General features: G+C 35.2%; 22 protein-coding genes and 1 non-coding gene across 23 annotated transcripts; 12 read left to right on the top strand and 11 right to left on the bottom strand.

Moving 5' to 3' along the window:
• Nucleotides 1-2: 2 nt before the first annotated feature.
• Nucleotides 3-839, bottom strand: VICG_00555 (uncharacterized protein; the record flags this gene model as incomplete). The annotated part of the gene is made up of 1 exon (XM_007603945.1): nucleotides 3-839. A coding segment is annotated over one exon (837 nt), but the record flags the coding sequence as incomplete, so codon positions are not given.
• A 135-nt stretch (nucleotides 840-974) lies between these two features.
• VICG_00554 (uncharacterized protein) lies at nucleotides 975-1,772 on the top strand (the record flags this gene model as incomplete). The annotated part of the gene is made up of 1 exon (XM_007603944.1): nucleotides 975-1,772. The coding sequence occupies one exon, from the start codon at nucleotides 975-977 to the stop codon at nucleotides 1,770-1,772; it is 798 nt and encodes a 265-aa protein (XP_007604006.1).
• Nucleotides 1,773-1,961: 189 nt separating this feature from the next.
• VICG_00553 (thymidylate synthase) lies at nucleotides 1,962-2,834 on the bottom strand (the record flags this gene model as incomplete). The annotated part of the gene is made up of 1 exon (XM_007603943.1): nucleotides 1,962-2,834. The coding sequence occupies one exon, from the start codon at nucleotides 2,832-2,834 to the stop codon at nucleotides 1,962-1,964; it is 873 nt and encodes a 290-aa protein (XP_007604005.1).
• A 369-nt stretch (nucleotides 2,835-3,203) lies between these two features.
• On the top strand, nucleotides 3,204-3,752 carry VICG_00552 (uncharacterized protein; the record flags this gene model as incomplete). The annotated part of the gene is made up of 1 exon (XM_007603942.1): nucleotides 3,204-3,752. The coding sequence occupies one exon, from the start codon at nucleotides 3,204-3,206 to the stop codon at nucleotides 3,750-3,752; it is 549 nt and encodes a 182-aa protein (XP_007604004.1).
• A 116-nt stretch (nucleotides 3,753-3,868) lies between these two features.
• On the bottom strand, nucleotides 3,869-3,939 carry VICG_02259. Its single transcript has one exon. It is a non-coding gene; the product is annotated as a tRNA-Gln (tRNA).
• Nucleotides 3,940-4,051: 112 nt separating this feature from the next.
• Nucleotides 4,052-4,798, bottom strand: VICG_00551 (cytidylate kinase; the record flags this gene model as incomplete). The annotated part of the gene is made up of 1 exon (XM_007603941.1): nucleotides 4,052-4,798. One exon carries the CDS (start codon nucleotides 4,796-4,798, stop codon nucleotides 4,052-4,054), a length of 747 nt encoding a protein of 248 aa, XP_007604003.1.
• A 252-nt stretch (nucleotides 4,799-5,050) lies between these two features.
• VICG_00550 (uncharacterized protein) lies at nucleotides 5,051-5,686 on the top strand (the record flags this gene model as incomplete). Its single annotated transcript, XM_007603940.1, has 1 exon — nucleotides 5,051-5,686. The coding sequence occupies one exon, from the start codon at nucleotides 5,051-5,053 to the stop codon at nucleotides 5,684-5,686; it is 636 nt and encodes a 211-aa protein (XP_007604002.1).
• Nucleotides 5,687-5,862: 176 nt separating this feature from the next.
• VICG_00549 (uncharacterized protein) lies at nucleotides 5,863-6,348 on the bottom strand (the record flags this gene model as incomplete). Its single annotated transcript, XM_007603939.1, has 1 exon — nucleotides 5,863-6,348. One exon carries the CDS (start codon nucleotides 6,346-6,348, stop codon nucleotides 5,863-5,865), a length of 486 nt encoding a protein of 161 aa, XP_007604001.1.
• A 630-nt stretch (nucleotides 6,349-6,978) lies between these two features.
• Nucleotides 6,979-7,242, top strand: VICG_00548 (uncharacterized protein; the record flags this gene model as incomplete). The annotated part of the gene is made up of 1 exon (XM_007603938.1): nucleotides 6,979-7,242. One exon carries the CDS (start codon nucleotides 6,979-6,981, stop codon nucleotides 7,240-7,242), a length of 264 nt encoding a protein of 87 aa, XP_007604000.1.
• A 233-nt stretch (nucleotides 7,243-7,475) lies between these two features.
• Nucleotides 7,476-8,405, bottom strand: VICG_00547 (uncharacterized protein; the record flags this gene model as incomplete). Its single annotated transcript, XM_007603937.1, has 1 exon — nucleotides 7,476-8,405. The coding sequence occupies one exon, from the start codon at nucleotides 8,403-8,405 to the stop codon at nucleotides 7,476-7,478; it is 930 nt and encodes a 309-aa protein (XP_007603999.1).
• Nucleotides 8,406-8,552: 147 nt separating this feature from the next.
• Nucleotides 8,553-9,311, top strand: VICG_00546 (uncharacterized protein; the record flags this gene model as incomplete). The annotated part of the gene is made up of 1 exon (XM_007603936.1): nucleotides 8,553-9,311. One exon carries the CDS (start codon nucleotides 8,553-8,555, stop codon nucleotides 9,309-9,311), a length of 759 nt encoding a protein of 252 aa, XP_007603998.1.
• Nucleotides 9,312-9,442: 131 nt separating this feature from the next.
• On the top strand, nucleotides 9,443-10,144 carry VICG_00545 (uncharacterized protein; the record flags this gene model as incomplete). Its single annotated transcript, XM_007603935.1, has 1 exon — nucleotides 9,443-10,144. The coding sequence occupies one exon, from the start codon at nucleotides 9,443-9,445 to the stop codon at nucleotides 10,142-10,144; it is 702 nt and encodes a 233-aa protein (XP_007603997.1).
• Nucleotides 10,145-10,634: 490 nt separating this feature from the next.
• On the top strand, nucleotides 10,635-11,387 carry VICG_00544 (ribosomal protein S2; the record flags this gene model as incomplete). Its single annotated transcript, XM_007603934.1, has 1 exon — nucleotides 10,635-11,387. One exon carries the CDS (start codon nucleotides 10,635-10,637, stop codon nucleotides 11,385-11,387), a length of 753 nt encoding a protein of 250 aa, XP_007603996.1.
• A 102-nt stretch (nucleotides 11,388-11,489) lies between these two features.
• On the bottom strand, nucleotides 11,490-11,816 carry VICG_00543 (uncharacterized protein; the record flags this gene model as incomplete). The annotated part of the gene is made up of 1 exon (XM_007603933.1): nucleotides 11,490-11,816. The coding sequence occupies one exon, from the start codon at nucleotides 11,814-11,816 to the stop codon at nucleotides 11,490-11,492; it is 327 nt and encodes a 108-aa protein (XP_007603995.1).
• A 241-nt stretch (nucleotides 11,817-12,057) lies between these two features.
• Nucleotides 12,058-12,873, bottom strand: VICG_00542 (uncharacterized protein; the record flags this gene model as incomplete). Its single annotated transcript, XM_007603932.1, has 1 exon — nucleotides 12,058-12,873. One exon carries the CDS (start codon nucleotides 12,871-12,873, stop codon nucleotides 12,058-12,060), a length of 816 nt encoding a protein of 271 aa, XP_007603994.1.
• A 210-nt stretch (nucleotides 12,874-13,083) lies between these two features.
• On the bottom strand, nucleotides 13,084-14,118 carry VICG_00541 (uncharacterized protein; the record flags this gene model as incomplete). Its single annotated transcript, XM_007603931.1, has 1 exon — nucleotides 13,084-14,118. One exon carries the CDS (start codon nucleotides 14,116-14,118, stop codon nucleotides 13,084-13,086), a length of 1,035 nt encoding a protein of 344 aa, XP_007603993.1.
• Nucleotides 14,119-14,768: 650 nt separating this feature from the next.
• Nucleotides 14,769-16,454, top strand: VICG_00540 (uncharacterized protein; the record flags this gene model as incomplete). The annotated part of the gene is made up of 1 exon (XM_007603930.1): nucleotides 14,769-16,454. One exon carries the CDS (start codon nucleotides 14,769-14,771, stop codon nucleotides 16,452-16,454), a length of 1,686 nt encoding a protein of 561 aa, XP_007603992.1.
• Nucleotides 16,455-16,582: 128 nt separating this feature from the next.
• Nucleotides 16,583-17,737, top strand: VICG_00539 (uncharacterized protein; the record flags this gene model as incomplete). Its single annotated transcript, XM_007603929.1, has 1 exon — nucleotides 16,583-17,737. One exon carries the CDS (start codon nucleotides 16,583-16,585, stop codon nucleotides 17,735-17,737), a length of 1,155 nt encoding a protein of 384 aa, XP_007603991.1.
• Nucleotides 17,738-17,798: 61 nt separating this feature from the next.
• Nucleotides 17,799-18,353, top strand: VICG_00538 (uncharacterized protein; the record flags this gene model as incomplete). The annotated part of the gene is made up of 1 exon (XM_007603928.1): nucleotides 17,799-18,353. A coding segment is annotated over one exon (555 nt), but the record flags the coding sequence as incomplete, so codon positions are not given.
• A 213-nt stretch (nucleotides 18,354-18,566) lies between these two features.
• On the bottom strand, nucleotides 18,567-19,502 carry VICG_00537 (uncharacterized protein; the record flags this gene model as incomplete). The annotated part of the gene is made up of 1 exon (XM_007603927.1): nucleotides 18,567-19,502. One exon carries the CDS (start codon nucleotides 19,500-19,502, stop codon nucleotides 18,567-18,569), a length of 936 nt encoding a protein of 311 aa, XP_007603989.1.
• Nucleotides 19,503-19,832: 330 nt separating this feature from the next.
• On the bottom strand, nucleotides 19,833-20,186 carry VICG_00536 (uncharacterized protein; the record flags this gene model as incomplete). The annotated part of the gene is made up of 1 exon (XM_007603926.1): nucleotides 19,833-20,186. The coding sequence occupies one exon, from the start codon at nucleotides 20,184-20,186 to the stop codon at nucleotides 19,833-19,835; it is 354 nt and encodes a 117-aa protein (XP_007603988.1).
• A 759-nt stretch (nucleotides 20,187-20,945) lies between these two features.
• Nucleotides 20,946-21,986, top strand: VICG_00535 (uncharacterized protein; the record flags this gene model as incomplete). Its single annotated transcript, XM_007603925.1, has 1 exon — nucleotides 20,946-21,986. One exon carries the CDS (start codon nucleotides 20,946-20,948, stop codon nucleotides 21,984-21,986), a length of 1,041 nt encoding a protein of 346 aa, XP_007603987.1.
• Nucleotides 21,987-22,378: 392 nt separating this feature from the next.
• Nucleotides 22,379-23,173, top strand: VICG_00534 (uncharacterized protein; the record flags this gene model as incomplete). The annotated part of the gene is made up of 1 exon (XM_007603924.1): nucleotides 22,379-23,173. One exon carries the CDS (start codon nucleotides 22,379-22,381, stop codon nucleotides 23,171-23,173), a length of 795 nt encoding a protein of 264 aa, XP_007603986.1.
• Between the last annotated feature and the right edge of the window lie 269 nt (nucleotides 23,174-23,442).

The raw sequence follows: 23,442 nt of genomic DNA, 5'->3' as shown, positions 1-23,442 counted from the left end.
GGCTGCACAGTGTGATATTGGTGAGAAGTGGGGACTTGAGTAGTATTCGGTAAAGCCTGTGGTGGATAATATATCGGTTGTTGGTAGTGTTCTGGTTGTTGTGCAACGTTTGCTTGCATGTTATGTGCAGGTGTCATTGTATTTTCATAAGGTGTCTTAAGTGAGTTATCATTAGCATATGCATCAACTATTTTATTTGCTGATTCTATGACAGTATTCATGTTATTGCCTTCAATCAGAGGCTGCATCTGCTGATTGACGATATCAGCTGCCATGTGCGGCTGCTGTTGATGCATAACAGCTGGAGAAACTCTCTGAGAAGTAGGATATCCTTGTGGTGCATTTTGATTGTAAGCCTGCTGCTGTGCAGTTGGTGGCGACACTCTCTGAGATGTAGGATATCCTTGTGGTGCATTTTGATTGTAAGCCTGCTGCTGTGCAGTTGGTGGCGAAACTCTCTGAGATGTAGGATATCCTTGTGGTGCATTTTGATTGTAAGTCGATTGCATTTGAGGCTGGAGTGGGTATCCTGGCTGAGCCGGTGGATAATTGGCTTGAGGTCCTGTTTGCATTAGCAATGGTTGATATTGAGCATATCCTCTTGAGTATTGTTGGTGATAACTTGGTGTTTGAGGTGGATAGCCATTCATTGGCTGCTGTGGATATCCCTTTTCCATCACCGGCTGGTTTTCATAGACATTTTGGTTTCCACCTGGTGCAGCATAATACCCTTGCGGATACTGTCCTTGGTTGTATTCAATGTTTGGCTGCATTTGTCCACTTGGTTCGTTGTTTGGATTTCTACTCTGTTCTTGGTTACCGTTAGATGGCTGTGGCATAGTCAACGGGGCAGTAAAATTTTTCTTAATCACAAATCTCCTTTCAAAAAGGAGATAATCAGTTAACAAATAGCATTTAATAAATTTTCTAATATTCTATATTAATTTGCTGTTTTAATGATCTACCCACAATCGATGGTTAGAACAATAAAAGAAATTCACATAAAAGAAATAATGAAAAAAGAACAAATAAAAGAACCAAAGATTCATGCCTCATATACATTTGTAAGGCTACTATTGCTGAGAATATCATCGATAGGACTTTATCTCGCTGCATATAAGAATATTGACTGCATTACATGCTTTATAATTGAATTGTCAAAGCATCCTGCTTTTCCTTTGCTTATTGTTTACGAGACAAAAAGTTTTCTGGATCTAAAGGAGCCCATATTAAAAGCATTTGTACTCATTCTACTCTTCTCAACAACATTGGTTCCCATAATCAAAGCCCTGCTCAAAGAAATTGACACAAATACAATTTTTTTTTGGTTTTCACTTTGCCAGGTAATATTTTGTATTGATTCTGTAAGAACATCCATTTTAAACAAAGGCAAGAGCAAAAAAAAGAAGTTTTCACATGATAAAGTGATTCCACTTGAAGAAAGCATTCTCATTCCTCTTAAAACAGAGAATAACGGAGTATTTGGGAACATGGCCGCGCTGTTTGGGTTCTTTGGGACATTTTCAAGAATTGATGATAATACGCAGGTGTTAATACTACAAGCAATTGGATTTGTCGCCTACTTGTTTGTTCCCAGTTTCTTAGAAAAGAGATTTGTCCATTTGAGTTGTAAGAAACTCATTTTGGTTCTTTGTTCATTCTTAATAATTCAATATTTGGCCGATCAGCAAATATTTTTTATATTTCTTTCGATAACAGCAATAGTATTTAGCTTTCTATCATTGAGTATTGAACTGATTGATAAGAGATAGCAAATTAAAGCATACCAACAAATGGGAATGTGCAATAAACAGGACAGAATCTTGAATATAGAACAATAATATTAAATAGAAGGGCCAAGTATGCAAGAATAGTGTAAGTAAATGAAAATACAAATAGCAGTGTAAATACAAACAAAAGTCGTTGTTAAATTATTCAAATAATCAAACAGATAGCTTTAATTACGCTGACATCTTCATTTGAATTTTGGGATATGGGTTATATCCTTCAATTATGAAATCTTCAACTTGAAAGTCTTCAATTTTCTTATACTCCTTCTCAGCTAGTCTCAGTGTTGGAAATTCCCTTGGCTCTCTTTCTAACTGAACCTTTAAAGGTTCAACATGATCCAAGTATACATGGGTGTCTCCAATAAAATGTACAAATTCATGTGGCTCAAGCCCCGTTAACCTTGCCACTATCACAGCTAAAAGCGAATAACTCGCAATATTAAATGGAATTCCGAGTCCCATATCACCTGACCGCTGATACAATATACAAGTTAGCTTTCCCTCTGCAGCCAAGAAGTGAAACATGCAGTGGCAGGGTGGTAGTGCCATTTCATTTAACTGGATAGGATTCCAGGCAACTACTATCATTCTTCTACTCGTTGGGTTATTCTTTAGGGTATCAATAACCTGTTGTAGCTGGTCTATGCCCTGGCCTTCATAGCTATCCATGCATGTCTTATACTCTGCACCATAGTGTCTCCACTGAAACCCGTATACTGGTCCAAGATCGTCTTCTTCCCTATTGATTCCACTCCTCTGAAAATATTCTTTTGTGCTATTTCCATCCCAAATGTGGATATTCTTGGCTTTAAGTATCTTATTGTCTGTTTGAGACCGAATGAAGAACAAGAGTTCCTCGGCTATTATTCTGAAAGGCACATTCTTGGTTGTGAGAAGAGGAAACCTCCCATTTTCTAGAGAATATCTCATTGATCTTCCGAATAATGCAAGCGTTCCTGTTCCTGTGCGGTCATTCTGTCTCTTACCATTTTCGATGCATTCTTTAATTAAATTCAAATACTGTCTTTCTTCTTCGTTTGGCATACCCTTTCATCTTCAAAAGCTTCAAAAAATTTTAATGTTCAACGTAGTCAATCACTCAGCATCATGTAATTTGAACTTGCAAAATACACACTTTAACCATGAATAAAAGACGATAATAAAGAATACTGTATCACCTATTTTGGAAATACTAAACTTTTCAGCAACCTTTGCTAGCAAAAATGGTATACAATTAACGAGAAGCTGTTGAATGCACTATAACATTTGATGTTGAAAATAAACCGTAGGTCATTATACAGCCAACAAAGACCCTATTTTAGTTTAATTTTCAATGTTTAAGGTGCTTAGTACAATGCTAATATTTAAATTGTTTTTTAAGTGTTGTCAAATTGTTTGTTTTTGGAACCCCCTATGTTTCTATTTGTGCTCTTTTCTCTAATTCTGGCAAGACAAATCGAAATTAAACCACAAGGAACATTCGAATTCTACGATCTTGTGACCAAGAACGAGATATACAAATTTAAATATAGTACACAAGGTGATGTTGATGTTTCTCTCATCGATCCAAAGGGTAGAACCATATTTACCGACTCAGTAAAGAGTGCTGCATTGTTCACTAATGTTTCGAGCGAAGGAAAGATAAAAGTCATTGTCAAGAATAAAACTAAGCTTCCAATAGACTTTTCATACAAATCACCTGATCCAAACAAGGAGCTGTTAGGACACTTAGGATACGTCAAGGACGTTGACCTGGTTTCTGAGCTGGCGCGTCTCTTGGATCAGCTTATTACCGATCAAAGCAAACAAATCACGAGAACATACGAACACCAAAAAATGGTAGCAAGCTCAAGGTTCTGGGCCAGGATTCTTATGATTTCCGAATTGGTAATGACAGCTATTGCTGTTTATGTAATTCATAAGGATTTTGTGGGGATGTTTGAGAAAAAACAGACACTTTAATAAAATTAGTTGAATAAAAGCTTGTTTATTGTATGAATTAACATACGCAGCATAGATTTCAGGACCTGCAATTTGTAAAAATTCCCATTTATGGCAGGTTGATATAAAAATCTAGCTGGTTCTGCCGAGGTTCGAACTCGGGTTGCTGGATTCAAAGTCCAGAGTGCTACCGCTACACCACAAAACCTTAAATGTACACATAATTCTATTGTTAACTTTGCATTCAAGCATTCCATCTCTTCCACTTAGCCATGACTTCAGATCAAGTGCAAATAAGAAAACTCAGAATAGACAATTTACTAAATAACAACACTTCTCTCGCTAAAGTACTTTGAGATCAGATTTACGGTCTTGTTGAAATATGGATTCTTGGATGCTTCTTCATTGCCATCCATCCTGTTCTTAAAATATTTAATAATTTGATTTACCGTTTCTTCAAGAGTAATATTATCGTTATCAATCAATATGGCATCCTCGGCTTTTTTGAGAGGGCCGTGTTTTCTGTTGATATCATCCCGATCCCTGTCCTGTAGCTTCTTTAGAACATCTTCGTAATTCTCGCCTGTTTGCTTGGATCGTCTCTGTGCACGCGTAGTGTCTTTTGCCGCTATGAACACCTTCAGGAATGCATTGGGAACTACAACAGTTCCAATGTCACGCCCGTCAATCACTATTCCTGGCACGTCTAATTCCATCAGAGATCTTTGAATTTCATGTGTCTTTTCTCTAATGTAGAGCTCTTTTGCTATCTTTCCAACGTTCAAGTCTATCTCAGGATTCCTTAAATAATCCGTAATATCCTTTCCATCATAAAATATCCTAGAATTTGATTGGGAAATTTGCAATGCATTTACAAAAATCTGTACTTCTTCACTGTTCAAATCATGCGCTTGAAAATTTCCAAATTTCTGGTAAATAAGGTACGTTATAGCTCTGTACAGCAGCCCAGAGTCGATTCTTTGAAATCCAAGAACTTTTGCAACAATTTCAGCAGCTGAGGATTTTCCACTTGCAGCTGGCCCATCAATGGCAATGATGAATTTCATTGAGGGTTGGAAAATATGCAAATTGGATACTGATATGCTAATCAACATTACACTGTCTATGCAGTATGAGTATTTGCATTAATGCATGCCAGTGCCAATATGAATTAGCTATTCAAGTTTATTTAGTTACGGGAAAGGACATCGACACTTTAAATAAAGATTATAAAACATATTTATTAAAGCTGGATCCTTCTGTTTTGTCTTTTTCACCATAATGTTTGTGTTTTCTATTACAGCTATCCATGCCCATATATGAACAATCCTGCCCAACCAAAGAAGAGAGGCCGAAAAAAGAAAATTGAAATAGTCCCTGAGAAAATTCACGTTCCAAAAGCTGAACAACCACAGATAATTCAAGCCAAAAACATAGTTAAAAGTCCTGAAAATCTTCAGCTGGAACGGGAAAAGATTGTTAAGGAGCTCGAAGAAAAGGCAAGTAAAGTAGACAAGCTAGTGGACGACGAGAAGATAATTAACAGAGTTCACCAGAGAATGATAAGTAAACAACGATTCAGTAACAGAAAAAATGAATGGGAACTAGAAAGAAACGTAGGAAAGACAGTCGATGATGTTGAGTGGCAAACAGTAATTTTGCCTGGAATGATGAATAGAATGTGTTTAATATTAGAGTTTTTATTGAAGAATGGGCCAATGACAAGAATAGATAACGATATTTTTAACGAGTGTGTGGAAGTGATTAGATTGTATTATACTGAGCAGTTAAGACTTATTTCCAAGAGTGATATTAACAGTAATTTAAAGGAGATTTGTATAACGAACATGCTTTGTCCTGACGATGATATGCCAGCCAATAAGGTGATTAATGAAATTTTATCAGAATTTAACTTTGGAGAAGATGTGATTAAAAAGAGGGATACCGAAAAATAGCAAAAAACTTGAAGATTAGAGCAAAGACAATACTAAATAAATTCTTTTAAAAGAAAGATACAGATTTTGTCTGACAACGCCACAAACTGTTGGATGAACTGTCAAAGTCATTCAGAGTGTAAGTGCACTTAATTAAGGTAAAAGAGTTTAAATCAAAGGTATATTTACAGTCTAATTTACTCAAAATATACTATTCTATCGCTAAATACTTTATATTTAAGGTCATAGTAAATTTTGTCTCTTCTAAACACCTTGATTGATCCGTCGATCTTACTTGAACACCCACTTCTTAACTTGTATATCTTTACTACAATATCATAATCATAGAAATCTCTTGCAGTTGCAGTAGATGCCCTAAAAACATTCACTTTGGAGATATGGCAATATCCCAACTTTCTTTGCGTATAGATATCGTCGATGATGTCCTCGGAGTTGAATTCAGAAGTATAAACAGACTTTATTGTTGCCTGTGCATTGTATTTTCCAAGGGAAGATTTCAAAAACTCACCCGAGTCGTTCCACTGAAATATAGTATAGTTAAATGCTTTTACCAGCTCTAAAATAAAGAAATCACAGTTCTGAGATGTATCTTCGTCTATTACAATTGTATTTTCTTGAAATATGGACATGTCAAAGACTTCTTCAAACTGTTTTTCTTGCATCGCTTATTTTGGAAGATGGGTGGTGATGCTGAAGCATTCGCTATGTAAACCATTAGCCTCGAGTGATCACACAGTTTCTAATGTTTAAACAAAACACGATTTCTCAAGATCAGAAGATACCGGGCATGCCCAATGGATATGTCCGTGTGGTTTAAGCAGATTACAAATCATATCGTCTTGTGTTTGTTATTAGCACCAGAAATATATCGATAGCTAACCCAATATTTCATTTTTAGTGCTAAAAACTCGGTGTAAGAATGTTTAGGCTAGAGCAGGGCTATTCAGGAGTTTACAATATTTAAAATTAATCTCTGCTGTTGAGACACCAAAATGAAGCGTAGAAAATAAATCAAACCAATTGTTAAAACAACAAATGTGTCATTAAAAATATCATTGTGCTGCAATATCATTTCCTAAATTTATTGAATGTTTCTATTGAAAGCTGAATTCGATTACAGGCAGAATAGGCAATCTTCATTAGGATCTTCAGGCAGTCTGATTCAATTTCTAGGATAAGTTTATTGTCTATGGCTGTGTATTTAACCTCGGATTTGTCATCGATTTCAACCGCATTCTTAACTAGTCCTGGATTTTCACATTTTATTTCAAACTTTGCAGTATGCATGGGTGATGACTGAGAAGAAGCTGAATCTGGCAGATTCTACAATACAAATTAGGATCTTAAAGGCACTCGAAGATATAAAACCATTTGGAGTTTTTAAGCATTTCCACATGGTCAAAGTGATCAGAAACCTAAAACAGCCAAACATTATTGAATCTAAGCACATTTGGCAATACTTGGAATCAGAGTATGACATGAAAAAATATGATGAAAGAACAAACTTTGTTCTTATAAGCGAGACAAAAACATTTGATCAGATATTCCAGGAATGAGTTTAAGAGCCAGTTTTGTGAGGATAGGTCGTTCGAAGGATTGTTGAACAGAACGAAGATGGCAGTGGAAGGCTGTCGCCAAATCTAACTACGATAGCAACCAGTTAAATGTTAAGTAAACCTGTCATGCCATGCTGCTAGACTACCACCTTTGCATTTCGAAATGTTATTGTCGTTATTATTCATAACTTGTGTTATAGTAGAATGATGAAATGCCGTCTTCACAAGTTTATTTACTGTTTGAATGCATTTACTTTCGACATATCGTACAATCTAGTATTGCGGATATAAAATGATATAAATAGGGGCAGTAGGGCGCTGAGCTGAAGTATTGAAACACCATTAGATTTTATGCACACTTTCAGTATTTTGAATGCTTTGGCCATAATGCATGTATGTATGTAAATATTATTATACTTTTGGCGTATAATGCTTAACAGGTGATTGGAACACATGGATGAAATGATATTAAATAGAGCTTTTGCAATATTTTTGTATGATTTAATATCATTTACACTTCCAAACAGCAGAAAGAATGGAAATGTGATGATGATCTCAGAAGATTTGGCTATAATCTTTGCTCTTACATATGAAATTGAATTCACACGGGCTTTATATCTTTGTTTTACAGTTAGAACAACTATAAAAAGTACAAAAATTAATATTCCAACAGGCGAGCAATGATTGATCGAGGAAATAGTGAGCACAAATACGAACACACATTGGATAATTGTTGACAACATATGTGAGCTACTAAACTCCAGCTCTAAGCCATCTGTGCCTTTTTTAATGATGCTTTTGAGATCTAAAAAAGGAATTTCGAATGTTTTGAGCGAGGTAATTAACACTCGACTGTAATAGCTTCTAAGGGTTGAACTCAGCACAGAAATAGAAAACAAAACTGCAGAGAGCTGTAAGAAATACATTAAAACATGCATATCTTCCAAAATGCCTGGTTCTTCAGTTTTTTGTTCAAGTTTAATACACCTGACAGCATTGAGAGCAAGTGTAATTGAGGATTCAAGAAGAATCTGTGAAAAAATGTTTGATGAAGAACTTGAGCATAGAAACTGCTGAGCTACTGATTGAAGAATAATAATAGCCAATGCGAGTGTTAGAATTTGAATATATGTTGATGAGATTCTTTTGACGTGTGCAAACATGTGTTTTGATATTATTAGGGTAACACATCACAGTCAAATTTGTAAAATTGAAGATAAATGATAGAGTTTTATTAAATTACCATTCTAGGTCCTGGTGCAAATCGCCTAGAATTATTTGTATTTGCCTTTTTTGCCCCTCCCATTCCCATGGTAACAGAAAAAGTAACAATCGCACCCTTGGTCCTTCTTTCTGTAGTGGACCACTACAGGAGAGTGCCAGCCTCCAGGGTCGTTGGTGTTCTTCTAGGATCAGCCAATGGCTCTGTAATCAACATAACAAATAGCTTCGCAATCCCTTTTGAGGAAAAGGAAAACAGCTTCTTTTTTGATTCAAGCTATTTACAAAATATGTTTGAACTGTTTTACAAAGTAAACTGTGCAGAAAAGATTGTTGGATGGTACCATTCTGGTCCTAAAATGCATAAAAATGATTTGGACATCTCAAAGGCCTTTAGAAAATACTGTGAGAATCCCGTCTTGGCCATAGTGGATGTGCAGATGAAGGCTAGTGACATTCCAGTTCAGATTTTCCAGCTAAGGTTTTGCAAACAGCTAGACCATCTTAACGTACAGATCGGTGCAGACGAGACTGAAGAAGTGGGTGTGGAACATCTTTTACGCGACATAAAGGAGGGGACTGGATGTAGCCTTAAAGATCGTGTGGAGGAAATCAAGGATAGTCTTAAGATGTACAAATCTAGTCTTGATCAAATCATACAATACTTTGATCAAATAGAGCAAGGGCTGAAGCCTGATTACAAAATTCTAGAAGTTTTCCAAGAAATCATCAACGCAATTCCAAAGATCGTACAGCACATGGATATGAGTAAAATATACTCTCTTGAGCTACTAAATACATTTATTTCCATGAACGATCTTCATAGAAATCGACTAGAAAATCAATAAAATATTATTTGCAATAGCTTTTAATACGTACCTGATGCTTAAAGCCTTGTGGTCTAAATCAGTTATCTTAAGTTTAAACAGCTCCACTCCACAGCATTAAGCTTTCATTGACATTATTTTAAAACTCTTCAATGAATGGCAAGGGTCTTAACACTTTTAATATCTTTATTTTATTACATCTCTTTTTTGTAAACAAAAATAATGGCCACCCCATGAAAATCAGGACAATTTTGATAAGAAATATACTTTATTTAGTTGTCATTGGAGTAATATCAATAATATACGAAAAGGTAAGAAAAACGCTGCTTATTTCTCTTGTTTCATCAATAGAGTATATTGTTTATCGACCTGTCGGAATTAAACACAACAGAATTCTAAAAATAGTCCTTGGAAAGGCATACAAGTCCATTCTTGATCCAAGCTGCTGCTTTGACGTTCTAACATCACTTAGAATATGCTCAAAGATTGCATTTGGGGCCTACAGCCAAGTTTTCAAGGTTATTAGAGAGATATTTGAATTACTCAATAACCGTACATACAATCCATACATGAAAAGATATGATACAATTTATCTTCAAGTAGACCAAATAGTCCTATCGGTTATTCTCATGACCATTCTCTTGATAATATTTGCCAATTTAATTCTGTTTTACTGCTTCTTTGTCGTTATTTATTTGGTCACTGAGGCAACACTCATAGGATGGGAGTTATTTGAAGATTTAATAGAAGAAAATTCTGTTGAGATGGCATTTAAACGGTTAAGAAACAAATATTTACTGAAAAAATCATATTTTGGAAAAAGAATACTCACGGGCGAGTTGCCCTTAAACTAAAATAGGTAAGCAGACACACTGTTGTATCCCAACATTTAACCCTATTGCATCTTTAGATCTTGGGAGTTAAGTGGCGTTTCTACTCTGGAGCTAATCCCTATGAATGGGTATGCGTATTTTTATAGAAAATGCACTTTTTGCAATTAGTTTCGATTGCCTTATTGTTTGACTTTCATTTATTTCAATCTGAAAATTTCTGGTCCCATGGGCCACGTGAAATATTTAATGCAGATTGCAAATGAGTTAAATCTGAGCTTCAATGAAGATGCAATCCAAAGCATGCTGACACTCTTAGGAAATGATGTAACACCTGACAACCTTGTCAAAATATTGGAAGAAATTAAAACAGAGCTTAAAAGCCACGAGACCGAGTAAATTTACTAAAAACTCAGGCACTCCACTGTACCAAAATAAAACTAAATTATATTCCTGCTTGTAACTTTCTTTTCTTCTTTACTAGCAAAATTTTTAAAAATTTTTTAGGCCTTCAATGTCCAAGAATGCATGCAGTATACCAATGCCGGAATCCTTTGCCAAGCTTTTTTTTGTCACACAATCGCATCTTGGCGGTGCAAAGGTCTCCCACAGAATGAAACAGTATGTTTTTGGCCAAAGATCAGATAACATCTCAGTTTTTGATATAGAAAAATCCTGGGAGAAGTTTGTACTTGCAGCTAGAGCCATTACAGGAATTAAGTTTCCCGAGACTATCTGTGCAGTCAGTGGCAAAACGTTTGGCCGAAAGGCTGTTCTTAAATTTTCAGAGAGTGTCGGCTGCAAGCCAATCACTTCAAGATTTATTCCTGGATCTTTTACAAACACCACCGTTAAAGGAAGTATAGAGCCAAGACTTATTATAGTTTCTGATCCAGTATTTGATAAACAGGCTATCAATGAGGCATCGATGGTTAATTGCCCCATTATTGCATTCTGTAATACCGATGCATCTCTTTCCAATGTTGATATTGCCATTCCAATTAACAACAGGTCTCCAAGAGCTATCGGTGCATCATTCTTCATACTTTCAAAGTTAGTGAACTATATAAAGCACGGTGACGGTCTTGAAGATAATATGAAGAATGTTGAGCTATTCTTCTTCAGGGACCCAATTGAACTTGAGAAGCTCCTTGAAGAGCACATTGCAGAAAGCAAGGTTCAGTTTGCACCTGCAGCACCACAATGTGATGAGGGTGACTTTGGACGGTCTGCGATTGAAACAGAAACAGGCTCTGGTTGGGAATAAATAAGTTTATTTAAAAATTTTAATACTTATCAGTAAGACTAATGAAGTACAAACCACGATAATTCTCTCTTGATAGAATGCAGTAGGATTATATAATGGGAATCATTTTGGGTTTCTAAGTATTTGAATTGTTTTCTTTCCGTACCTAGCTTGTATCTGTCTAAACAACTCTTTCTCAAAACTGTTTAAGTTTTTATTCACAAAAATAAAAGCGTCAAATGATTCAAAATTCTCAGTAACAATCTCAAAGTAGCTGCTGCTTTCGGTAAAGAATATAAACTCCTTTTTGGAACAAATAGTTTGTATGGTTGGAACAAAGCTTGTTTTGGATGTGAAAATTAGCGATATTTTGTTGCCTTCACACAATGAGATGGCTAGTTCGTTTAAATCTTTTGCGCTTTCACAGATTACTACATTCTCATGCTTCATTATGGATCAATACTATTTAGCGGTTCTGGGGAGTATTGGATAGGCAAAGGCTATGATGCTACACAAAGATAAACACTGTCTTAAAAATGTCACATACAGTCAGATAGATTGCATGCAAATCATTTTTACTAAGATCTTTTCTGATAGTGCATTATTTCATTCAATGCACCTCCTTAGAAACAACTACTTTCAATAATTTTCGTTAATTTTAATGAATTTGTGGCTAGTATTAATTTTCTGGTTAAAGCTCACGATTTAATTCAAAAGTAGAAGAACTCTCGTCTTTTTTGTTTGAAGTTTGGAATCTTTCAAGACTCCTTGAAATCTTTTTGTCAAATTCTTTGTGTTCTATTTTCAGGTTATAGTATTCAAGCTTTGCTATGTAATCTACTACAGCCAGTGCTGTTGTCAAATAATACTCATCTTCGTTTTTCCAGTCTTTAGAAATCAGGCATATACATTCAACAGGTATTTGAAATCCGTGCTTGCATTCAAAATTACAGTCTTTATCATACTTCCTTTTGAACAAGTTGATATAATGAATATGAGCATATAAATCCTGAATGTTTGCCTTTATAAAGCAGTAGACTAAATACGGGAAGAAATCATCCAATCCAACGCCCTTTCCCACTTTTCTATATAGGTTTTCAATGGAAGTCATTAGGTGGAATGTTTTGACTGATGGCACTTCAGTTGATTCCATTTTCCTGAGTATTTTTAATATTTTTGTAATATTTAACTCCTTTATTTCCAGGTGTCTGGGTGATATCCATTGATACAATTCCACTTTTTTATTTGTTAGGCTATTCATACTGTCTGTTTTCAGTTTAAACGTCTTAAAAACACTCTCCATTGTGATCTTTTCAACGAATAGCATGCCCTTTTCACAAGGAATATTAAATTTAATTTTTATATAGTCATAAAACTGTTGTAAAATCATTGGATTGCTGTTGATCGCCTCGAGACTGTCCAGAAAATCCTTGATGATGCTTACAAGTGAGGTTTCCGATATTGAAATCCGGGCTTTTCTGCAGTTTTCGGAGCATTCCAGTTTCATGAAAGATTCGTAAGCAATTTTTATAAATGTTTCAGATTTTATAAATAAACAACAAATGAGTTGATAGAAATATACTCCCTGTCTTTGATGTACTTTCACAAAAAGATATGGGCTATGGCTCTCATTTATATTAATGCTTAAGGCCAACCGATTTAATGGTACTCACTTCTAATGCTGTATTATGTGTTGGTAAAGCTTCTATGGCTGTGACTAATTTTCAATGACTATGTTCTGGTCTAAAAACCATTTGTATAGAACCATGACTCTTTCATGATCCTCGCTTCGAAATAGGCCTAAAAGGGCGGCTTTGAGTGGAAGCCGTGCTAAGTATCTTTCAATTGCCATTTTCTTTAGCTTGATGTATAACTCAGGAGCTAGCTTCAACTGAATACAAAGCTTCAGTTCCTTTTCAGACAAGTTTGCAGTATTGTTCATCAAGTTTTCACTCTGAACTGAAAGAAATTCTGGATTTTTTGATAATGACTCTTTTAACCGCTTTTCCCTGACAAGACCAGCAATAAAAACGTTAAAGTCATTCTTCGAAATAAACTGAGCAAGCCATTTCAACCTCCCAGCAACTTCACCAATGTCCGTTTTCTCTTTATCTAAATAGCGTTCTACATCAGTAAGATTTCTATCGAAGATAAAATTTCTCCACACTTTTCGACGCTTTAGGACAGTTTTATAGTTATTCAATAAGTATCTTTTAAATTCGGTGTCCAGTTCACTATCGTCGTCCTCAAAAATAAGATTTTCAATGAGTGCTTCGTATTCATTAAGGATCTCTGAATCAAACTCTTTTCTTTTCGACATAAAACTGGCAATAAATGAGTCATTTGGATTGCTTTTTGGGATTATTTCAAAGCTTTTCTCCCCATCCTCATTATCAACAATCCCCACAAGTTCATAGAAGTGCTTTTTAACTTCATTCTGATCTTTTGCAGGTAAAATTTTAGAAATATCATCAAAATTTCCAAATCCACATGAAAGTAGTCCATCCAATAGCAGAAGCTCATCGATCATCCTCCAATTTGACGAGTCTGGGCACGTCTCGAGATTTGATATAACTCTAAATTTGTGTGTCTTTTTATGAATATCGGTTTCTAACTCTTGAAAGAAACAGGCTTCACACGAATCAAACTTACAATCTTCGCATCTGTAATATGTGTGAAAAGTAATGTTTCTGAAGCAATAATCACAGAAAATGTGCAATTTCTGTTCTTTCAATGTTTTAGCAAATGCCATTCTTTGTTGTGATTCTTTAAAAATTTTATTAACTTAAAAATTTTAAAGGAAGATGGAAACTGAATGAATAAGAGTGATAGAAATGTATTTATATTTTGACCTTTTTGTGATCAAAAATACATGTGGGCAAGTATTATATTTGTATTGTCTAAAAGCAATGCAGGCCTTATTTCCATTAAAAAACATGCTATTTCTCGATACATCACAAGTTGATTGAAATTAATCGAGTATAGCAACCGTTGGACTTTTTTCATGAATGCCTAGTTAAAAACCTTGGTGATGGAATATGCCAACAGCAGTTTGCCGTGATTTGATCGGCGATTAAATGGCTAAGCAACAGAGCACACCTATTTGTGTTTCACAAAGCCGTTGATCGACTTCAACTTAATTAGACAAGAGGTGGAGTCTGTGCACAAACGCCCAAGAACGAAACGTTTCGTGTGAATATGTTCATAAAGATTAAATAGGCATGTTTCACTACTTTCTTGTTAGCATTACAATCAAAACTTTTAAATCAGAGACTTTAGACCAAACCTCAGCACATTTGTGGTGTTTCTGGTTTTCAATGGGCAAAATAATTTTCCTATTCATTTGGTCAAGCACTCCAGATTCCTTTTGCATTTGTTAAATAATCTATTGCTTTTATATCCATGATGAAGACAAAGAGTACCAAAGAAAAGCAGGAAGAGATTTTACTAGCATACATCGACATTCCTTATTTCAGAAACAATCCAACATATATCGAAAGATGGAGAACGTACTACCAGCGATATAAAGATCCCCAAATTCTGCTACTTATGTACCACAAGCAGATAAGTACCTTTTACCATTGGATATATCTTGAGCTTTCACAACACTTTCTAAAGAAAAGCCAGCCACAAATTGCACATTTTATATTACATGAAGCCCTAAAGAACAACGTATACGATGCAACTAGAATCAAAGAGGCGATAGAGAAGATACCTCCATTTGAAAAGAAGTATTCAAAGGGAGACATGCTGGGATTATTGAATACAAGAAACATACAAGCATTAGGAAAAACATGGAACTGCTCTAATGAAACTTTCTTTTATCTGACTAATCCACCAAAAAGTTTAGTAAACTATGAAATTCAGAAAATCAAGAATTATGAAGAAAAATATGCTCAAGGTAAAATTGAGATGAAAGAGATTATTACAAACTTCATGGCCGGCATTGAGCATTCCCAATCTATCCAGCAAGAGGTTAATGAAGTAACTAAATCTGAAGAAAACAACAAAGTTCTTGGTCAAGCAGATAAGTCTAGAGAGAACAGCAAGCCTCTTGATAAAGTGGATAAGCCTGTGGAGACACCTGATAACAAGATGCAACTAGGAACTGTTGATAGGATGGCATGCCAAGAACAAAACGATGGTATTGCCAATACCATGAATGCGAAACAAATCGCTGGGTTACATTCGCAGGAATGCGTGTTGTTTTCGGATGCGCATCAAAAGATCGTGGAAAAAGAACCAGAGAATATAAATCAGGAAGCAGAGATGCTGGCTAATGACAAACTTGTTCCAGTTGTAACTATTCAGCAAGCAGAAAACAAGTATGCAATGAACCTTATTGGGCAAGTTGAAAAAGAGTATGTAATGGACTCCTCAAGCTATATTTCTATACAGGAAAATGAGAAAGACGATTCGCAAGTTTGCAAAAAACAGAAAATTGATGGCAATAGTATATTTGAAACAGCATTCTTTGAAATTTCAGATGACTTTAAGTTGAACTCAGAAATTTGCTTTGATCGATACATTTATCTGGTTCAAAAAATTGGGCAGGATGGTGTGGAGCTTCTAAGAATAGCGAAAAATGCTGATATTACCCAGACTATGATTGGAAAGATGTTCTTTCTAAAGAAATGCTCATATTTATCTTGCAAGATTTTTAAGAATGTTTTTGGTTTTGATGCGTGCAGATGTTTGTCGGAGTATTTCATACTTTATGAATATAGCCGGATGTGTGACCTAAAAGACATTATATCAACTGCAGGAATCTATGTTAAGTATTTCTATCTCAAAAAACTGCTCGAGAGGCTACTTTCATTGATGGAGAAAGGTTACTTACTTGTAAACACGGTAGATTTCTTCATTGATCAGGACTTTGACTTGGGCTTTAATTGTGTTGAACTGTGCGAATTGAATGATGATAGCTTGAAAATGGTCATTAGATTGCTAAAAGAAACCTTTTTAACTTCAGCCGATGAACTAACTATTGATTTTCATATGATTTCAAGGCTAAACAACCAGCTCAACACACCCGCAGCCAAGAAAGAAATACTTAAGCACAAAACAGAAATACTTCAGAGTATATGAATAAAGTCCGACAGATATATTGGGTTACATAATAAATTGATTTGAATTTTGCCATAGTGCAACACCACATCACTTTTTTAATATTTTTGTCTATCTTCTTAAAGAAAGTAAAATTTTCGCCAGACTCCATGTCACTTTATTCATATTCTTTACAAATTGAAAAGTATCAAGAGGAGATCTTAAAAGCTATTGAAGCCCACAAAACAACAATAATCAAAGGTCCAACAGGGTGTGGCAAGTCCACGTTTATTCCATTTCTTTTGAAAGATAAAGTAGTGGCAATTATCGAGCCAAGAAGAATTGCTGTAACTTCTCTTTACAGCATACTTGCACAAAAGATCGAGAATCTTGGATACAAAATGCGATTTAGTAAAAAGTGCAACGAATCAACAAGAATCACAATCTTTACAGATGGCACATTCTTGAATAATATTCATGATCTTGATTATGATTATATTATTGTTGATGAAGTTCATGAAAGATCTGTCAGAACTGATCTGATTTTGTCAATCCTCAAGACGAACTACAAAAACAAGCTTATATTGATGAGTGCAACACTCAATACTAAAAAACTACAGGACTTCTTCAAGGCATTTGTATACGAAATACCTGGAGAAGGCCATCCTGTGGATGTTAAATATCTTGATATTCCAACAAGCGATTATGTTACTGAATGCTATTTAGCGATAAAAAGCATAATTAAAAATAGAGATAGAGCAGAAAAGAAGGACATTCTTGTCTTTTTGCCAGGTGAAGAGGATATAAATGATGTGTATAAACTTTGTAAGAAACTTCCAGTTGTCGTGCCATACAAGGTTCACTCAACGATGAATGACAAAGACCAGTTAAAAATATACGAAAAATCTGATCTGACCAAGGTTATTTTATCAACTAATATCTGTGAAACTTCGTTAACAATTCCAAATATCAAATATGTGATTGATACTGGGCTGTACAAGAATAAAACATTTGACAGACTGTCGTTTCTTGGAATTCAAGCAATTTCGAGAGATAGCGCTATTCAAAGAATGGGAAGATGCAACAGACTTGGTCCTGGCGTATGCTTTAGACTGTATGTATCCAGTCAACAACTTCCATTATATTGTCCAGCAATTCTCAGATCCGACCTCACAACCGTTATTTTGTTCATAACAAACTTAAAGAAAAACATTTTTACATTTGAATTTATCGATTATCCGCCCATCAAAAACATACAAGCCGCAATTGAATTTCTTATCGATAAGAAATGCATTGTAATATTGTATAAAAACACAAAAGTTTGAAAGTCTGAAAGTTTTTGAAGAAAATTGTGATAAAGATTCAGAATCTATTGATCTTTCGGCTGTGCTTAGGAACACAGTTCTGAAAATCACCAACTACGGAAGACGTCTGATTTATCATCCGTTTGATACACATCTGGCCCACTTTTACGAACAGTGTATTGAAGCCCACGTCGGATATTTTGGTTCAATTATTGTTTCTCTGGTCAGTCAAGAAAGCTACAACTTCTTGGATGCACAGGCTGAGAAAAAGGCGGATCTTGAGTATCTTATCCAACTCTTCGAGGACTATTGCACTTCCAATGATAAAGCTGAATTCTGTTATAAAACAAATATTTCACTTAAAGGCATAGAAAATGCATATAAGATATTTAAACACTTGAATCATTCACGGGACGGTAGCATTGAAACCGCTCTAAGAGTCTTTAGTAGATGCTTTGAGCACAATCTGTGCACTAGACTTTCTGATGGAAGTTATCAACACTATAGATTGAATGAAAAGATTTATATCCATCCGACCAGTGGATTTTTCAAGAGAAAAGATAAGAAAGTCGTTGTTGTGGATGTTTTTTGCACAACAAAAACATATGCACGAATAGTTGGGAAATATTATGATTGATGGCAAAAATAAGGCAGAAAAACGAGGCAGACATACACCACTTGACGTTAGCCAAACCTAAGTTTCAGATTTTGACCTGGACAGTTAATATGAAAATACTCGGGACTATACTTAAATTATACTTTTATGATGAAAACGTCTTTTGATACGTCTGCAGATTGCTACATTGGAAGAGGTGGTCGTTCTATAATATAAGATTTATTTCTTGCATTTTTATATTTTAAAGAATATCTCGTCTTTTTCAACGGTGTTCTTCTTGAAAGTAATGCCATCCCCTGACGAAGTGAACGACGGCGATATCCATTCCTTAATACTGTTCCCAAATATTTCCTTCCAATTTTCCTTAGTTCCCAGATTGTAAGGATTGAGGTGTCTTCTATCTTTTGACTCACTGAATTGCGTTATTGGGCCTTCTTGGAATACGTGTCTATATGAGTGATCACCCTCCAGATACGAATTTATTGCAAAAAACTCTATCGTCGTTTCATTATTTGAAATAAGAAAGAGATGAAAAACCAAGGTTAGACAAAATATTACTAGAATGATCGCAGATAAAGTAGAAGATATGGCCAGGTTTACTATTGTTTCGGCATCTAGGGCGTTAGTGGTCAATGATGTGTCAACATCAACAATTGTGACATAGAATATTATAAATATCACATTTGAGATCAGGAATTGAAGAAAGAACTTATAATTGTGAAAGCCTATGCACACATCAAGGAACAGACAATGGTGGTCCATTTTTAGATAGCACTTGTTGCATCTACTACAGTGATGGCAACGTGGTGGTTTATACGTTTGGCATATGCCACATGTATGAGTCTTTTCTATGGAGCCTCTCTGTAATGCCTCGGCTATAAATGGATTGATATTACTAAAGTTTCGTTCAATTTTTCTATCGGAAGTCATAGGAAAGATGTCCTGTGTACTTTTGCTATCTGAAGTGAAGATTAAAATGTAATAAACAATTATGAATGTTTGGAAAATATTAAAAATGATGAAAAGTACTAGAACACCGGCATCTCCAAACTTTTTAGGATCCAAGATGAAGAGACCCAGAAATATGAAATTTATATACAGCATGTACAAGGGATAGAGTGAGTAGAGGACTAGTCTTCCAGCTTCTACTAAGAACGTCTTCGGCTCCATGCTATGGGTTACTTGCACTCTATTTATGTTTGAATAGTAAATAAACAAATTTAAGCTGTATGTTTTTGCAAAAGGTAAGCTGGCTATTTAGTTGATTTTGTAATATAATTGTGATGCTGAATTAGCGCATTAAAATTAGTTCATCAAGAACCCAAAACATAGCACATAGAGAATCACCAAATGTTAATTTATTACAGACACTTGTATGCAAGTACGTCGAGCCAGTTTTTAAATATTATACTTTAATTAGTATATAAAAGCTTTGAGAGATATAAACAAGACAGCCTCTTTATTCTATTTTGCACTCTTTACGACTGCCTACATTCATATTTACTCTGAAATCTTCTTTGGCGCAACTTTTGGATTGCTTTCCGAAAGCTTATTCTTTGCTTCGCTTTTGTAATCAAATGTACAGCTGTGCTGGTCAAAGAATCTGTGGCGTGCACAGAAGGACTTCTGACACCTGCACGTGAATGTGCTGATGAATTTCAGCTTTTTGTTGCAAAATGCACAGGATTGCGACTGCGACTCTGCTTTCTCTTCCACTATTTTGACATGCTTTACTTCATTCAGAGAGATGTCCACAATCTTTCTCTTCAAGGAAGCTGTGGGGGACTTGGGCTGAATTACTATCTGGCTATCTGTCTTCTGCTCTTCATTTACTGTTTCTTTGCTGCTGCTCATGAACTTAGGGGGAGGAGAAATTTTTTATTTGAGTCTTCGAATATTTATAATTATTTTAGAAGGAAAACAGTGGATGTTGGAGAATGTTTTAAACAGAAACAAGTGGCAATAATAGCAATACAAAAACAACCAATAAAAGTATTGGTTAGTTTCAAGGTCAAATCATAATTCAGTATTCTGATTGGGAAGTGGGAAAATTAAAGAGATAAATTAAGAATCAAACTACAAAGAAAAAAATTTAAAACAAATTACAGCACACAAATTTGAATGTTTAGTTAAAGAATATATTGCATGCTTTTTGTTTATTATTTTTAATTCATGCTCAATGCTCGAAAACTTAGCATAAGAATATTAATTAATGGGACACTCATTTATAAGCTACTATAGCATTAGTACTAATATCTGGCTCGATCAATAATATTGATCACACTTACAGGCATGACTTTTGTGATTTCATTAAACAATGCCATATTTGCATCTATCGTCTGTGGCATGTCTACTTTCTCATGATTAGCCATCATATTATGCATATGCTCTTTCATGCAAATTTAAAGACATGATGATCACTTAATGAATTAAATTTGTAGTGGTCTGAAGGATTCATGATTATATGCTCAGAGCTTAATGCAGTCTTCAAGTCTAGCAAATTTATTCTTTTTGTAAATAGAAGGCTCGTCAAGAATGATTCGCTGAAAAATAGGGTTTTACAAAAATACAGGTGCCTGAAAAAAGGATGTGTCCCTTTTGCTATTTATTGAAATGTTTGTTGACAGTGTGGACGTGAACGTGCATCCCAGCAAGGCAGAGGTGCTCATTGGCAATGAAAATATGTTTCTTGAAATATTGCAGGCATTTGACAGGATTTTTGAAAATACCCTCGAAATTAATGAAAATACCCTGAATTTAGGAGCTGTCTCTAATATTGGAAGCTTAGCTAGTTCTTCTAAAAATAGTCCAAGGAGTTGTAAAGTTGTTAATGACAAGAGTATAAGCAACCATGAAAACACCTACAACACTGATCAGAGTAGCGTCTTAGATACCAGTGATTTACTACCAAACACAAGCGCCCATACCTCAGACGCTTCGGTCACTAATACGAGTATCTTCCCTAAAGCCGTCCAGTCTAGTCCCTTGAAAATATACTCGTCACCATTTGTAAGAAGGTTGGATGAAAACACTTCAAAACACCAGCAGACCTACAGAAAGTTCTCCTTAATTTCACTAAAGTCATTGTTGAGCGAACTCAAAGAAATCGATCAATCATTTTTCAAGTCGCTAACGTTTGTTGGGGTATTTGCAAATGACATCTTTGTTCAGCATCAAACAAATCTTATAAAAATTGACAAGGAGTCTTTTCTTTTCAATGTTTTTTACCAGAAAATTTTGAAAGAGTTTGGAAACTTTGAGAGTATTGAGTTGCAGCACGCGGTTGAGACTGGTATACATGAGGATCTGTGGGAACTGCTGAGAGAGTACTTTGGAGTCCACATTGAGAATAAGCAGATCATTGCAGTCCCTAAAATATACGACATTGTGCCTGAAGACGAATCTGGTCTTGGCGACAACAATGGTAGTGGTTTTGCGGGATGCTTTGGAGAGCTAACTGTTGAAAAAACAGATGAGGTTGGCACAATCAAAAGCATTGCTCAAGGTGTTGCTAAGATCTATGCAAAATCCAAGGTCGACATCAAACTTTTTAACAAGATTAAAGCCGAAACAATAGCAACGATGGAAATAATAGACACGCTGTCTTTAATGAGTGATTTGAAAGATCTCTACAAGACGTTTGACAGATGCTAGAAATGATAAATACTGTTGAATGCAAGTTAAAATTATTCAATCCTGTTAAAAGTTATACTAGTAAATGCCAGTTCAGAAAGAGCACACCTTACTTCCTTGAACATGCCAGTCATATAATCACTACCACGTGAATTTTTGAAAAACCTTATCAATGTCCAAATATATTCAGAAGTAATTAATGATCCAACATGCTTGTTAAAACATGCACAAAGTCATTTAAATACATCAACCACAGCGTATTTGGTTTTGAGAGTCTTGAGAAGAACATCAATGCTCTAAACGGTAAGATAACTGCATAGCTCTTTTAGTACAAACTTATGCTCAAGATCTAATAAAATGTGGTTAATAAATTATTAATTAAAGGCTAAGAAGTAAGCACATGGCTTTAACCCATGTTTTTGCAGTCAGATCGTTCAACTTTGTTTGATACATCAAAATTAGTAAAACTAATAAAACATCTCAAAACACGGCAGTATCAAAGATTTATGGCCGAATTAGACCTATCAATATCATTTTCTCGACGTGCTTTGCATCCATATGACAGATATAGAGACGTCACACCCTACGATGAATCGGTGGCAGACAAATACAAACTCAAAAAATATATCAATGCATCATTTATAATACTAAATGGTGACTATTACATTGCCTGTCAGGAACCAAAGCTCACCTTTGGTGCATTATTTGTTGAATTTCTGCTCAAATGCGATGCAGAGTATCTGATTTGCCTAGAAAAAAATCTACACTACCTAAAAGGATATCAAGTATTAGAATCTAAAGCAGAAATGTTGGATGAAACAGAGTTTTTGATAGATCAAATATATAAAATTGAAAATAGAACCATTAGGGTGATTAAATGTTCCATGTGGAAAGACCATGGCGTGCTGGAAAGGAAGCAGATGGAGGAATTGTGGAAATACACCTTAGACATACCAAAAGATAAGCTAAAAATCATCCACTGCAAGGCAGGCGTTGGAAGAACGGGGACATTTATTATGTTCAGGATATTAAAGGATATTCAAAGAATAGGAGAGGTAGTAACACCCGAAAAATTCGTTGATGTTCTAGTTGAGCTGAGAAAACAAAGAACCTTAATGGTACAAAATGACATTCAATTGAAGTTCTTGGCTGAATATTTTATTGAAGAGAAATTTTTTATGGACAAAGTATGTGAAGCCTCGGACTGATCGACGCGTTCGGCATGCACTGCCTTAAATAAACCTTTGTTTGGTTTTGATTGCTTGCGGATCTATTTGAATGTTTTTAGGTTTGTATTTAGTTTCAAGATTTTAATATTAGATATTTTCAATTTTAAAGTGGCAACATTGCAGCAGTTTTGGAGCAGGAATCTAGCCTAATTCCATACCATCTTGTACTTCAAACACCACCTTAAAGTTATCGGTTTAGAGTCTATAGTAATCAAAGAAAAACGTGCATACGAGTCTAGATAATAAAT

This window comes from Vittaforma corneae, assembly GCF_000231115.1.
Source record: "Vittaforma corneae ATCC 50505 unplaced genomic scaffold supercont1.3, whole genome shotgun sequence".
Lineage (NCBI taxonomy): Eukaryota > Fungi > Microsporidia > Nosematidae > Vittaforma > Vittaforma corneae.
Note: the sequence above shows the minus strand (reverse complement) of the source record. Positions and strands in the feature narration are given on the sequence as shown.